This window comes from Tetrahymena thermophila, assembly GCF_000189635.1.
Source record: "Tetrahymena thermophila SB210 genomic scaffold scf_8254593, whole genome shotgun sequence".
In the NCBI taxonomy this organism is placed as follows: Eukaryota; Ciliophora; class Oligohymenophorea; order Hymenostomatida; family Tetrahymenidae; genus Tetrahymena; species Tetrahymena thermophila.
The window spans coordinates 79634-92543 of record NW_002476364.1 but is presented as its reverse complement, the minus strand read 5'-3'; the positions used below and the strand labels follow the sequence as shown (position 1 = coordinate 92543).

General features: G+C 23.6%; 3 protein-coding genes across 3 annotated transcripts; 2 read left to right on the top strand and 1 right to left on the bottom strand. All coding sequences in view use genetic code 6, as the record gives it.

Moving 5' to 3' along the window:
• Nucleotides 1–349: 349 nt before the first annotated feature.
• On the top strand, nucleotides 350–1527 carry TTHERM_00460690 (hypothetical protein; the record flags this gene model as incomplete). The annotated part of the gene is made up of 2 exons (XM_001018765.3): nucleotides 350–877; nucleotides 958–1527. Exons 1-2 carry the CDS (start codon nucleotides 458–460, stop codon nucleotides 1525–1527), a joined length of 990 nt encoding a protein of 329 aa, XP_001018765.2. The 5' UTR covers nucleotides 350–457.
• A 1108-nt stretch (nucleotides 1528–2635) lies between these two features.
• Nucleotides 2636–3901, top strand: TTHERM_00460680 (cupin-like domain protein; the record flags this gene model as incomplete). The annotated part of the gene is made up of 1 exon (XM_001018764.1): nucleotides 2636–3901. One exon carries the CDS (start codon nucleotides 2636–2638, stop codon nucleotides 3899–3901), a length of 1266 nt encoding a protein of 421 aa, XP_001018764.1.
• Nucleotides 3902–5952: 2051 nt separating this feature from the next.
• TTHERM_00460660 (hypothetical protein) lies at nucleotides 5953–12860 on the bottom strand (the record flags this gene model as incomplete). The annotated part of the gene is made up of 9 exons (XM_001018762.2): nucleotides 5953–8360; nucleotides 8423–10737; nucleotides 10791–11019; nucleotides 11068–11238; nucleotides 11285–11536; nucleotides 11584–11684; nucleotides 11739–11847; nucleotides 11908–12616; nucleotides 12792–12860. 9 exons carry the CDS (start codon nucleotides 12858–12860, stop codon nucleotides 5953–5955), a joined length of 6363 nt encoding a protein of 2120 aa, XP_001018762.2.
• Nucleotides 12861–12910: the final 50 nt, after the last annotated feature.

Sequence of the window (12910 nt, the reverse complement as noted above, 5' to 3'; positions counted from 1 at the left end):
TAGAAACCATTTCGAGACTTTTATTGTATTAAGTTTTTGATTAAGAGATTGAGAATAAAATTTTATAAACAATTAGTCTTATTTTAAGTGATTTAAGTGGAAAAGTAAGCTGCTTTTAAAGCTTATTATTTTTATCTATTCTAAAACATTATAAAACTGTTAAGCAAGATGAATCTTTTATCAAAATAACAAAATTTTTCTGATGGAAAATATTGGAATATTTATTTAAATTGATAATAATTTTATTTAACCAACAATAAAATTGTATATTTATTTTTGAATGGTAATATATTCATTGTTTGCTTGTTTGATGATTATCTTCTTTCCTATTTTTGCTTTAGAATAAGAGATTTTCTTACCAATTAAATACAATTCACTTTATATAGTCAGTCAAAAAAAACTTTAAAATCTAACAAGCGTTTTATTAAATAAAAAAGTTCTATAGATAGACAGATAGATGACAGCTCCTCCGAGCAAGGGAATATTTGGAGATTACTTTGATAACTAGAAACATGAGTAGTTTCCAAGCAGATTTCGTAAATAAGACTATTCATCTCCCAAGTTTGTTTAGCAGTAAAAGTTGAAGCTATCAGGTATAGGAACTAAGTTTTAATAGCTAATGGATGCAAACTTATTTAGTTATGACTCACCTAAATCCAGCAATAATACGCTTAGCAGAATAGAAATTTAAAAAGAAGAGTTTAAAATATAAAAATCATAAAGTGTCAATAAAATAAAGAACAAGCAATTCATAGTGTTTCCAAAAATATAAAAATCAATTCGTGATCAATAAATGACTGAACGAAATAGTTTATTTTTATAATATGCAAGCGTGCCTCATGAGAGTTTATTGCAAGACAAGTCTATTTCAAATGAGGTAATTTAAAAAGATGAATTTAATATGATTCTCTTCAACAAATCATGTAATTAAATCATTTTTCTTTCACATAAAAAAAGACAATCAAGAAGATTTTTAGTCAGCCATATATCCACTACCAAAATGTGAAAAAAATAAGGAAAATTTCTCCTGAATCTAAGTAAGATCACGTATGTAAAAAAAGTGTCATAATTCCATACCAAGATGGAGGCTATTCTATGTAAAAAACAACTTACTTTAAGCTTTTTTAATTCAAAAAAATAAATTGTATTTTATTATATTATATTATATTATATTATGAATGTCTTAGACCTGGATTGCCAAATAGCTAAAATAGAACTAAAAAGTTAACTAACCTCTCTTTTACAAAAATGTAATGGAATATTACAAACTATAATGCCAACTTCGCCCTCTCTAAAAAAGAGTAAGAAATCAGAGAGATTTTAAAAAATAGTAAAATTAAAAAAATCCCTCTCGACTTAACCAAAGAGTTACAAGTATAAGATATAACACAGCCTACTTCCTAATAAGGCAATAAATCGGTTAATAATATGCACACAGAATTTAACTTCTTTACCACGTACAGCAAGTCTCCGAAAAACGAAAAAACAAATTCACCATTTATAACTAGCCCTTCTAGGCAATCATGAATAAAGTTGCTAACTAATTATTCATTCAATCAACAATTAACATTTTTAATAGTATATAATAAAATAAAATACAAATAAAGATAAAAATAGTTATCAATATCATCATCATCATCATTATTATAATCAATTAGTTTTATTTATTGCCTGTTTCATAACATATGTATTACATAATTTATTAATTATTTATTACCTTATCATTTAATCTGTCTAGTTATATGTTTTATTTTTTACCATACAATTAATATTTTGAGATTTCTGAAAATCCTAAAAAAAATTAAAAAACATTTATCAAAGTAATATTTATCACAAAAACTTTTCAGAATAAAAATCATGATATATCATCACAGTTATAAATAGGTGCATTCAATAATTTTGAATTTAGAAATAAATTGATTTTAATATCTTTAAATATTAATAAAATGTGAATTAACTATGAATTTAAATAAAAGCTATTCATTATCTTTCAATTACATAAAATCAGATTAAAAAAACTTTTTATATTTATTATTATGTAATTTGTTTGTTAATTAATTGAGCATAATTTACTAATTGCTTATCCAAAAATACTTTTGTATTTTATAAATAATTCAAATTTAATTAATAATATCTATTCCTAAATTAATATGTCTTGAGAGATAAAATTTTTGATTTTGCAAAAAAATATAAAAACAATATTTTAGTCTATAAATGATAATATAAAATATTTTAAGTAAACATAAATTTTAAATAAAATAATAGAAATTTGCTAATAATATAATATTTTAAAAAGATAAATTTATAAAATATAAAAGTGGGTGATTTCATAACAAATTTATTAACAATAAATTAAAAATATTTGTAATAGATTTAAATTATGGGTTTAATTTTTTTTGAATGAATAAAATATCAAATTGCTTTAATGTTACTTAATTTTAACAAAAAAAGCCTAATTTATATGATAGTGTTCATTGTTTATGAGAAGATATTTTATAAAAGTAAATTAATTAACATTTATGTTTTGGAGAATAGCTTTTGGATCCATCCAAAAAAATTGATAAATCTAAAATTTTAATTCATTCTTATACTTTAATTAAAATAGAAATTTAAAAGATTTAGTTTATAGCCTAAAATGGATTGTTACTGTGCTAGCTAAACTCTTTATTAGAAGGACAAGCTAAAAAATTTTAAATATTACAACAAGAAGGAAAATAAGTTTGAGGACTACGAATACGAAAGAGTAGATAGAGACTAAGTATATGATCCTTATAGCAGCAAATTCAGTCATATTTTTGAGTAAACTTTAGAATTAGGAAGCACCACATATCCTTTAGGCGAGATAGATGAAGTAGAATATTCTACTATTGTCAACAACCCTCTGAAATTCTACAAGGAGTACATAGCCGTTAACAAACCATGCAAAATTATTAATGCAATCAATTAGTGGCCTGCGATGAAGAATTGGAAAGACTTAGAATACTTGAAAAAGAGAATTGGAGATCATGAAATTACAATTGATCTTACACCTGATGGTTATGCTGATTCTATTTACAATAAGTTTTTTGCCTAACCCAAATAAGTGAAAGGCACATTTTAGGATTTTTTAAATATGAAAAAATATAAAAACCAAGGAAATGTGGTTCCCTACATTCAAAAATAAAATGGAAATTTAACAAGTGAATTCAACTTTTTCTTATCAGATATAAAATCTTAATACACCTAAGGAAAATCGCCTAGTAATAAAACCCAAAATCTACCAGACATAAAAGAGTTTTTCAAAAACACTTTTTTCAATGGTCAAGAGCCAGATTCAATCAACTTTTGGATGGGATATTCAGATTCCGTCTCAGCTCTCCATAAAGACCCTTATGAAAATATTTATGCAGTTATTCAAGGCGAAAAACACTTTACATTAGCTCCTCCTGCTATATTTCCTTACTGTGGAATAAGTACTTACAAAAATACTAAATGGAATAGCTCTCCAGACTTTTAAAAGTGGTGGTTAGAAGATATAAACAATGAAGAAGATGAATCAGATTAGCAAGATAATGAAAAAAATTAAAATTCAAGCACAGTTTGGTATTCTCATAATCCTGATTTACCAGAAGATTACCATAGATATTTCTCTGAAGACATTCCAGTCTATCATGTTATTGTTAAATCTGGAGAGGTTTTATACTTACCAGCTCTCTGGTTCCATTAAGTAACTTAATTTACATCATCATAAAACTAGCTTAGTGACGAAGCTCAATCTAGTGACTTTATCATAGCAGCTAATTTCTGGTATGATATGGAGTTCGATCATAAATTTTAAGTATTTGACATGTTGAAGAATTTAGTTGACCTTGACATAAAAGAATAATAAACAACAAAAGAAGAATAGTAAGTGAGTGAGTGACTAACTAACTAACTAACTAACTAACTTATTTTTGCAATTATTTTAATAAAATTTCAAATTAAAATTGATTTATTTTCTTAATTCGTTAGTAGACGAAAACATTTTTGTGTAAATAAATTTATCTAATTAAGTATTTTTTGAATTCATTCTTAACTTAAAGAAAAAATATTTTGTTTCTTTTTCTATAGGGCAATTAAAAAAAATATCTTTTAATTGTAAAATTTTTTCAATTTAAAGCTTATTTGATTATATCTTTTACAATAATAATTAATCTAATAAATTCTATTCTCATTAAGAATTTCTATTTACAAAATATAATGTAGCTAGGAATGTATTTATGTGTTATATGATATTTTAGAATTTAGTTGATCTTGAACTAAATTGCAATAAAAAAAAAAGAAGAATAATGATTTTTGCAATTATTTCAATAAAATTTCAAATTAAAAATGATTTATTTTCCTAATTAAATAGTATATGAAAACAATTTTGTGTAAATTAATTTATAAAATTAAGTATTTTCTTTTATTCTTTTTAACTTAAGGAAAATATTTTGTTTCAAATTCAATAAAGCAAGGGGAAAAAATATCTTTTATTTGTGAAATTTTTAGCTTTTTTGATTATATCTTTTAAAAGTATAGTAATTCTATTCTCATTAATAGTTTTTAATTGATAAAATGTTATGTAGGTAGGTAGGTAACTGTAATATGCAAAATAAGAATTTAGTTAACCTTGACCTAAAGAATAACAAAAAAGAAGAAGGATAGTGATTTTTGTAATTTTTTCAATAAAATCAAATAAAAATTGGTTTATTTTATTATTCATATTATATAAGAAAATGATTTTAAGTAAATAAACTTAGAAAATTAGGTATTTTTTAAATGAATCATCTAAACTCTAAAAATAATATTTAAATTTCATAAATAAAGCAAGGGAAATACATATCTTTTGTTTGTGAAATTTGTTCAAGTTAAGATTTTTTAATTACTTGACTTATAATTAGTGTAAATTTTAAAATTTCACTTTCCTACAATTTGATTCTAAAAAAATGATTTATAATAATTTAAGCAAAATTTTATTAAATATTAAGTAATTTAATATATCTTAAAGATTCAAAAATTAAATCACCTCTATGCTCTATTTAAATATATCCTTACAGACTTTAATTAAATCAAATTCAAAAAAACTCAAAAGACCATATATATTATTGTGAAATTCACTTTTTTTATCTAAAAACATGTCTTAAATAAAGAATTTTGAAATAAATTTGTTTATTATTTTCTAATTTACCCAAATAATTATTAATATTATTTTTAATTTTTTCATTTTTTACACTTTTTCCAATAATCAAAATTAATTTTTTGATTTTGTTTGAACATTTAAAGTAAAAACCCATTTTTTATTAAAGTTTAAAATGAAATAATTACAAATACATACTACAATTTATAATTTTAATTCTTCTTTATTCATTTTTAAATAAGTAGATTAACTTAGTTCAAAAATATGAAATTCTAATAAATAGCTCTAAAATTTTTACATCTTAAAATCACTTATCAATATATTTTAACTTTCTACATATACTTAAGTAATTTTTAATAAAATGATTAATTTTAATAGGCATCAAATTTTTATAATTTTTTCCAAACAATAAGATTAAAAGATATATTAAAAAGTATTTTTTTTTAACAATATTTAAATTAGTTACTATTTATGCATGAATATACAGTTAAGTAAATCTAAATATTTTATACAAAAGAATATTTTTATTTTATTTACTAATAATAAAAATAAAGTAAATAAATGAAGATAATTAAATTTCAAATATAGCAAAATATTTCTTTTTATAGCTGGCTATGATAATTTTTATTATTTACTAATAAATTACATTAAATATTTAAATAGTGATTTAAAAATATCTCTTAATTTGTTTATTTAAAAATTATTTGGTTTTTACAAGTTTTATTGATGTTAGGCTTATATTTGGAGAAGAAACTAGGATAAAATAAGCTCAAATAAGCAAAGAGTATTATATTGAAAATAATTATTTTCTTTTCTCATATTATATAGATGTTTTATTCAGAAATTCTGCTCTTTTTGTCAGAAAATTAGTAAAGATCATTTATAGGTAATTTATAAATTTTTTAAAAATCAATACCTTGCTTTGTGAATATTGCTGCTTAAAATTACAAGTAACTATCCTCAGAATTATTTATATTAACAGAATCTAGCCTACTATAATTATTTTTTAGAATCTTACATTTTTCTATTTCAGAATAGGGTAACTTATATTGTGGCTCCTACCCAATATAAACATTTAGTGTTATTAATAAGTTATTATCTTATAATTCTTTTATTCTCTGCACATCTATTTGATTTATCAAATTATCATTTAAGAACAACATTTATCGATCTGCAGTTAGACAAGAATATGTAGCAAAACTATAGTGCTTTGGTAGAATGTCTTATGAAAGTAAATCTTCTATGATTAAACCAATCGAATCAACTAGAGTATATTTTTGGATGGGCTCTGTACTGAAAAGTTGTTAGCTCTTTAAGTCAAAAAAGTGGAATTTGAGTGCAAGAGGAATCTATCTTGTAAAGTAATTCAGCTTAGGAAATTTGCAAAAGTAGCTTAACATAAAGGGAGATTGATGCATGATCCCTAAAAACATGCTTTGACTAACTGATAAATTTTTGAAAATTGGGATTTTGGTGATGAGTATTTGCTATTCTTAAACGCTTTTAGTTATGACAATCATTCCATTCGAGTCTATAAAATAGTTATTCTTACATCCATCAACCATAACTTAGAGATGATAATTGTGTATTATATTTGTTGGACTTAGATAAGTTATAGAATTTTTCAACAATAAATTTTAATGGACTTAACTAATTATTGTCCTAATATCTACTAAATGAATACCCTCATCAAGAGTCTGGCTTATTACTTCTTCATACTCTTTTTCTAGAATTTATACATTTGTATCTAGTAAATAATTTTAATGTTAATTGTTAGCGATAAACTGCTATTTATTTCCATTTTCGTCAATAAATTGAATAGAAACTACAATAGAATTTTTCAATCTTTTCCCTATTATTTGAGATATTCTCTCAATCAAACTCTCAAAGCTCAATATAAATCCTTGTATTCTTGCTATTTCTTTAAAAAGAAGTAAAACATTCTTAATTGAAACTTCAAACCCAAATGCACTTTTCAATGCTAAATATAACAACTACAGTTTTTCGTCTATAGATAACTCTGAATTATTAGCAATTAAAAATGAAATTTTTGCATACCAATCATTTATAGCTTCTTTTGAATATTTTATTAAATTAGAATTGATTGGATATTTGCTTGAAATATTTTAACTTTTCTAGATGATATTATTTACAGAAAATCTAAGAGGATCAATTGTAGTGGAAATATTAGTTATCAACAAGCTCCTATAATCAAATTTATGCATAATTAAGGAAACACCTTCGTTCATAAAAATAGGACACTGTCCCATAGTATTTACATCATTTCTAATAAAATTTTAATCATAATATTTGTTTTGAACTGTATTTCTTATCAAAGGCTGGTTAGGTTATTGCTAAGTAGGTTCTAAATATATAGATAATAATAGAGTTTTTTCGATATCCATGTTATTCTTTTGATTCAAATAAACCAATGTCTTATTGTAAAAGAGATTTACAGGATCCCATTCTATAAATCCTGTAAAAAATATATCTTAATATGAAACTTAAATAATGAGTTCAAATTTAATTTATTCTCTACCTTCGATTTCATTATAAAGAGAGTTTGTTTTTAAAAAAGGTATTTTTGTTTTAAATGATAATTTTAACTTTTTACCATTTTCACTTTAATAAGGTATAAATTTTTATTGTTTAATTCCTTCATAAGTTACAATTAATACAGAATTTTATAAAATATGTGGCGCTATGTCATTCAAGTAAATAAATAGATCTACTTATCTTTGATCACTTATTTATTTATCTGCATATTCTTCGCAATCCTTTAATTTTACAAGTTCAAGATTGAATTATTCCTTCAAATTGTTTTCTTCAATCTAAAATTCATTGGAATTATTATATGTATAATTCTATCTGTACACACTCTAGCTGTTTATCAGTTTAATCTTAGTCATGTAATCAGAATATTAAGCTGTTATTTGCTAATATATCAAAATATCTGTCTTGATAGTGTTACAAAAAACTTCAAAAAATCTCTTGGTATTCAAGTAAACACTGTAAAAATCATAGATTAATTCATCGAAGCATTCACCAATAGCAAATTCTTAATTTAATTAAATGCTCTCTTCGATATGATAGTCTATGTAAATACTAAAAATTGTCTTCGAAATACAGAACAAAAAGAAATTAATTTCCAATTTTTAAATAGCAATTAGCTCTATGAACACGCTATCAATTATTCTATTCCAAAGCTCACCAACTAAAATATCTATGTTTTTTATAAAATAAATTGTTCAAATCTGAAAATATAAAATTAAAATTAGGATTTACTAGAAAAAAATGAATAGCATCCCTAGAAAATTAAATCTTTAAGGGAAGGAATTTAGTTGTCGATGTTCAAATTTGCATAACTTTAGCTCAATCTGTTCATCAAACTGAAAAAAATGAAATTAAAATCAACATCCTTGAGTAAATTCATTAATGAAGCAAAGACGAAAAACTACTACTACTGAAACTACTAACAAGCTATCCTGAATTACTGATTTTAGCTTAAATTCGGTGGTATGCTAACTTTCATCTATTATAATTTTGGATTTTAAGATTATATTTAGAAGTTCTAAGCTAGAGTTTGTTGCTCTTCTTCAAAAAAGTTTTCATAAATATTAATTAGAAGATTTATAGAAGGGGAAATGAGCATTTAATTAGGTTTATCATTTGTTATGTAGCTATACATGAGATATGCTTAATATAAATCAAAAATAGCTTAAGATTTTACTGGTTCGTAAGGGAATTTCTTGTAAATAAAAGAAGATGCAGAGACTACTAAAGAATTGCAATAATTTTTAGATTCGTATATCAAGTATTGAATAACATTTGTGCAAGGTTTTTTAAAAAGTTCCTCGAGTAATTACTTTGTATTAACTAATTATTGATGCAGATCCAAAATAGATGAGTAAATGCAAAAGCGATATTCATTTGGAATTCCCTTTTGCGCTATATAACTATTAATAGCTTTTTTATCAGATTTTAACATAAGTGTATCAAAAATATTTTTCCTAACGTTTAACATCAGCAATTCAGCTTGCATTTTACCTTACCAGTCAATAATCTTTTGAATTCTTCTTAGATTAAAATCTTCTAATTTTTTCTAACATTTTTTTAACACTTCTTTGTATTCAATATCGGTTTGTAAAAGTTGATAAAATTGCCTTATTTTATTGATTTCAGGGTCATTTATAAATTTAATCCAGACACATCTTTTAGGAATAATTACTTTTTTATTTGTAATTAAATAGTACATGAAATTCTCTTCGTTCCTTATTCGTTGTATACTGTTTTTCAAGAAGGAAGTTGTATAAACTTGTTAATTTTTTAAATTATTAGGGCTATTTTTGTTCTAAGTTAACTCCTATTATTGTGGCTTGTTTTCTTATTTATCAAATGCTTGTTCTTGTTACTATGAAGGATTTTTTTGTTTTTCTGTTGCTTAAACTTCAATTATGAGATGTAAAATTGCAAAGAGACTCTAGCTTAAGCTTGCAAAAGGAGATTTCAAAATTAAAAACTATTCTCTTCCATATTCACTACAGGAAAGTAAAGTCTCACCTATTTTCAATTCTCCATTAACTATACCTATTCCTCTTTCGTTTCTAATTGCAACTTTCCAAGAAGCATCAAACAATTTTTATGTTGAGAAGCTTTGATTATTTTAAATTTCTTAGCTAATTCCTAATCCACTACCACTCATTCTTTTTTTAGGAACAGCCTAAGCTTATATATCATCCAAGCTAAATTATATCCTTGAATCTAATTGCCAGACATTTTCACTCTTATTTATCTCTTTTTTGTTGGAGAATTTGTATGTAAGTTCTTAAAGCGGTACAACATTATTACCAATTACGAGATCTTTGACTTCATTATAAAAATCATCAAAAGCTTCCTCTTCATACCAATAAATCATTATTTTAGTAATGCAATATTATTTTTCTTAATTTTGGCTATTTTATTAAAGCTAAACAGGTAGCTTTTCAGAAGACACTTTCATATGTTCCTGTAAATTTTCGTTTTCTATGAACTATTTCACCATTGGATCTTGCATATAAGATTCTACTTATGATTTCATTTCAATCATTTTCTTTTGCCCTTATTGATTTATTTACTTTGCAGGTGTATCAAACCCCTTTTAATTGTTTGGATTAGCAAGAGTTCTCTTTTCTTTTGAATTGATTATTTTCTCATAAAGAGACTCTTCATTTTATAGAGGACTATCGTAATCTAAGAAACCACTTTGTCCAAATTCTTTATTAAAATACATTTCATATTGAAAATTATTTGGAGAACTATTGCCTTATTTAATCGGTGAATGAAATTCTTATTATGATTGATACTCTCCTTGCCTACTCTTCAACCCTATTTTTTCTTGAGAAGACCTTTTATGATCTTAAAGATTAAGTTTTTATTAAACTTTAAACTTTTAGCTTTAACTCATTAATTAGTTAATCTATTCTCTGTTCTCTTGTAAACCATCTTATTAGACTTTATTATTTATAATATCATTTACTTTTAAATATTTCTCTTTTGGAGAGTTTTCTGATTTTTTTAATTCTGAACTAGTTTATGCAACAATCCCTTTCTAACTATGCTAACTTATAAAATTAAAACAAATAAATAAACATTTAAATTATGAAAAAAAAATTACTTTATGCTATTCGAATCTTAATTTATTAAATTATTTGCTATTTGTTATTCATCGTAGCCTTTTTATTGCTAAAAAATTTGCTTAGTGATGGGCCCAGAATCATCTAATTTCTGTTTTGGAGCATCTAAATTAAATTTCTAGGATTATTCAAACTCTCTTTGCATGCCTTAAATTGTAGCAAGAGCAGCTTAAGTTTGTTAAGTTTGGTTATCAGTTAAAACTTTTTATGCTTTATAAAATAAGATTAAGATTTGAAATGTAAAATGTTTGTTTATACATGAAATATTTTCATTGTTAGAAGTCATAATTTTAATTGTTGGAGAATTTGGAAATGTTAGGGTTTAGTATTTATCGCTGCCATCACCTTAAAAACTTTCATTTGAATTTTATGGCTACTATCTTTGTTTGTTAGAAAGTATTTGATTCCTTTTTATTTCTCCTTAATTATCTTATTTAAAACTAATTTACTTTTAAAATATATTTAATTTTTTTACCTTATTTGCTTTCTAAATCCTGTTAAACTCTTTAGTCAATATCACTGTTTTCTACTTTATGCAATATAATGCTTGATTTTTTAGAAAAACTAGAAGATTATAAATGTCTGCTCATCTACTAATTTTAACTTTCAGATTTAAAATTTTAGTCACTTTCTTTCTCTTCAGGAATTTGCTATAACTCTAAGCTTTTTTTATCTTTAGAAGGACTTTCTTCTTTTAATTCATTTTGAGATCCCTTTACAACTTGATCTGTATTTTTTAAAATTAATATTAATTTTTTCTTGTAAAATGCATACCTAAAGAACTTTCCATCTTTTTTTTGCTCAATGGTGTTTAACTGAAGTCTTCTTAACTTATAACTGTAGGCAAATCTAGAAATTTATCAATTTATTGATTTCTATTTTAAAATTATTTATCTTAATGTCTAAGAAAATTAATTATAATAATTTACCTCTTTTTAATAGCTAAATCTTCTGCATACTAATTTAACTTTTACAAAAATGCATTAATTAAAGACCGATTAAAGAGCTTAGCACATTTATTAAAAACATAAGTTTATTCTTTTTAAATAAATAAATAAATAATTTATGATTTGTATTAACATAATTTATAAAAAGTACGATCAATGCTATCTTATCTAGACGTTATTAAAGCATAATTCATAATTTTTTGAAGCTTATAGAATGATTTGAAATAAATCATATAAATCAGCTCAATATTTTATTTGGCTGTCAGCTGGTCGAATTCACCGTTTTAGTTAAAATTTTTCTTTAGATTTTGAGGAATAAGCACTATTCTATACTTGGATGTTTTTTCTTCCCATTTCAAAATAGAGGTTTTATTAAATTCTATTATATTTTTATCTAAGACAGCACTTTCTACTGCCTCACTTTGAATTATGCTGTTTTTTTATGGCCATAAAATATAATCATGGATTTGTAAAATTTATGGTGCTTTCCCTTATGTAGTTGGTTATATTTGAATTGATTCTCCAATTTATTTTGCATTCCTTAAAAGGTAATTTCTACGAAATTTTTGAATTTTATACTTTTCATCTTCTAAAACAACATAATCATTTACAATCTACTTCATAATTTAATATGAACTTCTCTGTTAATCATCAAGAGATTTTGATAAGCTGACATTTTAAATTTCATTTATATTATTCTTAATCAAATCTTAGCTTCGCTAATCACCACTTGGATTCTTCTATAAAATCTCTAAGTTTTATCTTTATCTCATAATCTAAAAACATAAATTAAAAATAAACTTTCTTTCTTCATCTTTTATGCTTTCGCTTATTTCTGATAACCATTTTTCCTTTATTTCCTATTCAATTATTTATTTTCAAAATATGTTAATTACAAATAAAATCGTTTTGTCATTTAGAATGTTTTAAATATCTCCTTTTGAATTTATTTCAAAAAAAGTAATCAATTTGTAATAAAAATTTGAGTTAATGTCAAGCACAAATCAAATAATTTTTTTAAAAATTGATGCATACCTTTTGAGCTACTATAACGGGAGTTTCTTCCCTCACCTATTATTACTTATTATTACCATTCTATGACATTTTTACTAATATATACTACTAATATTTTAAACTTAAATAATCAGCTAGCT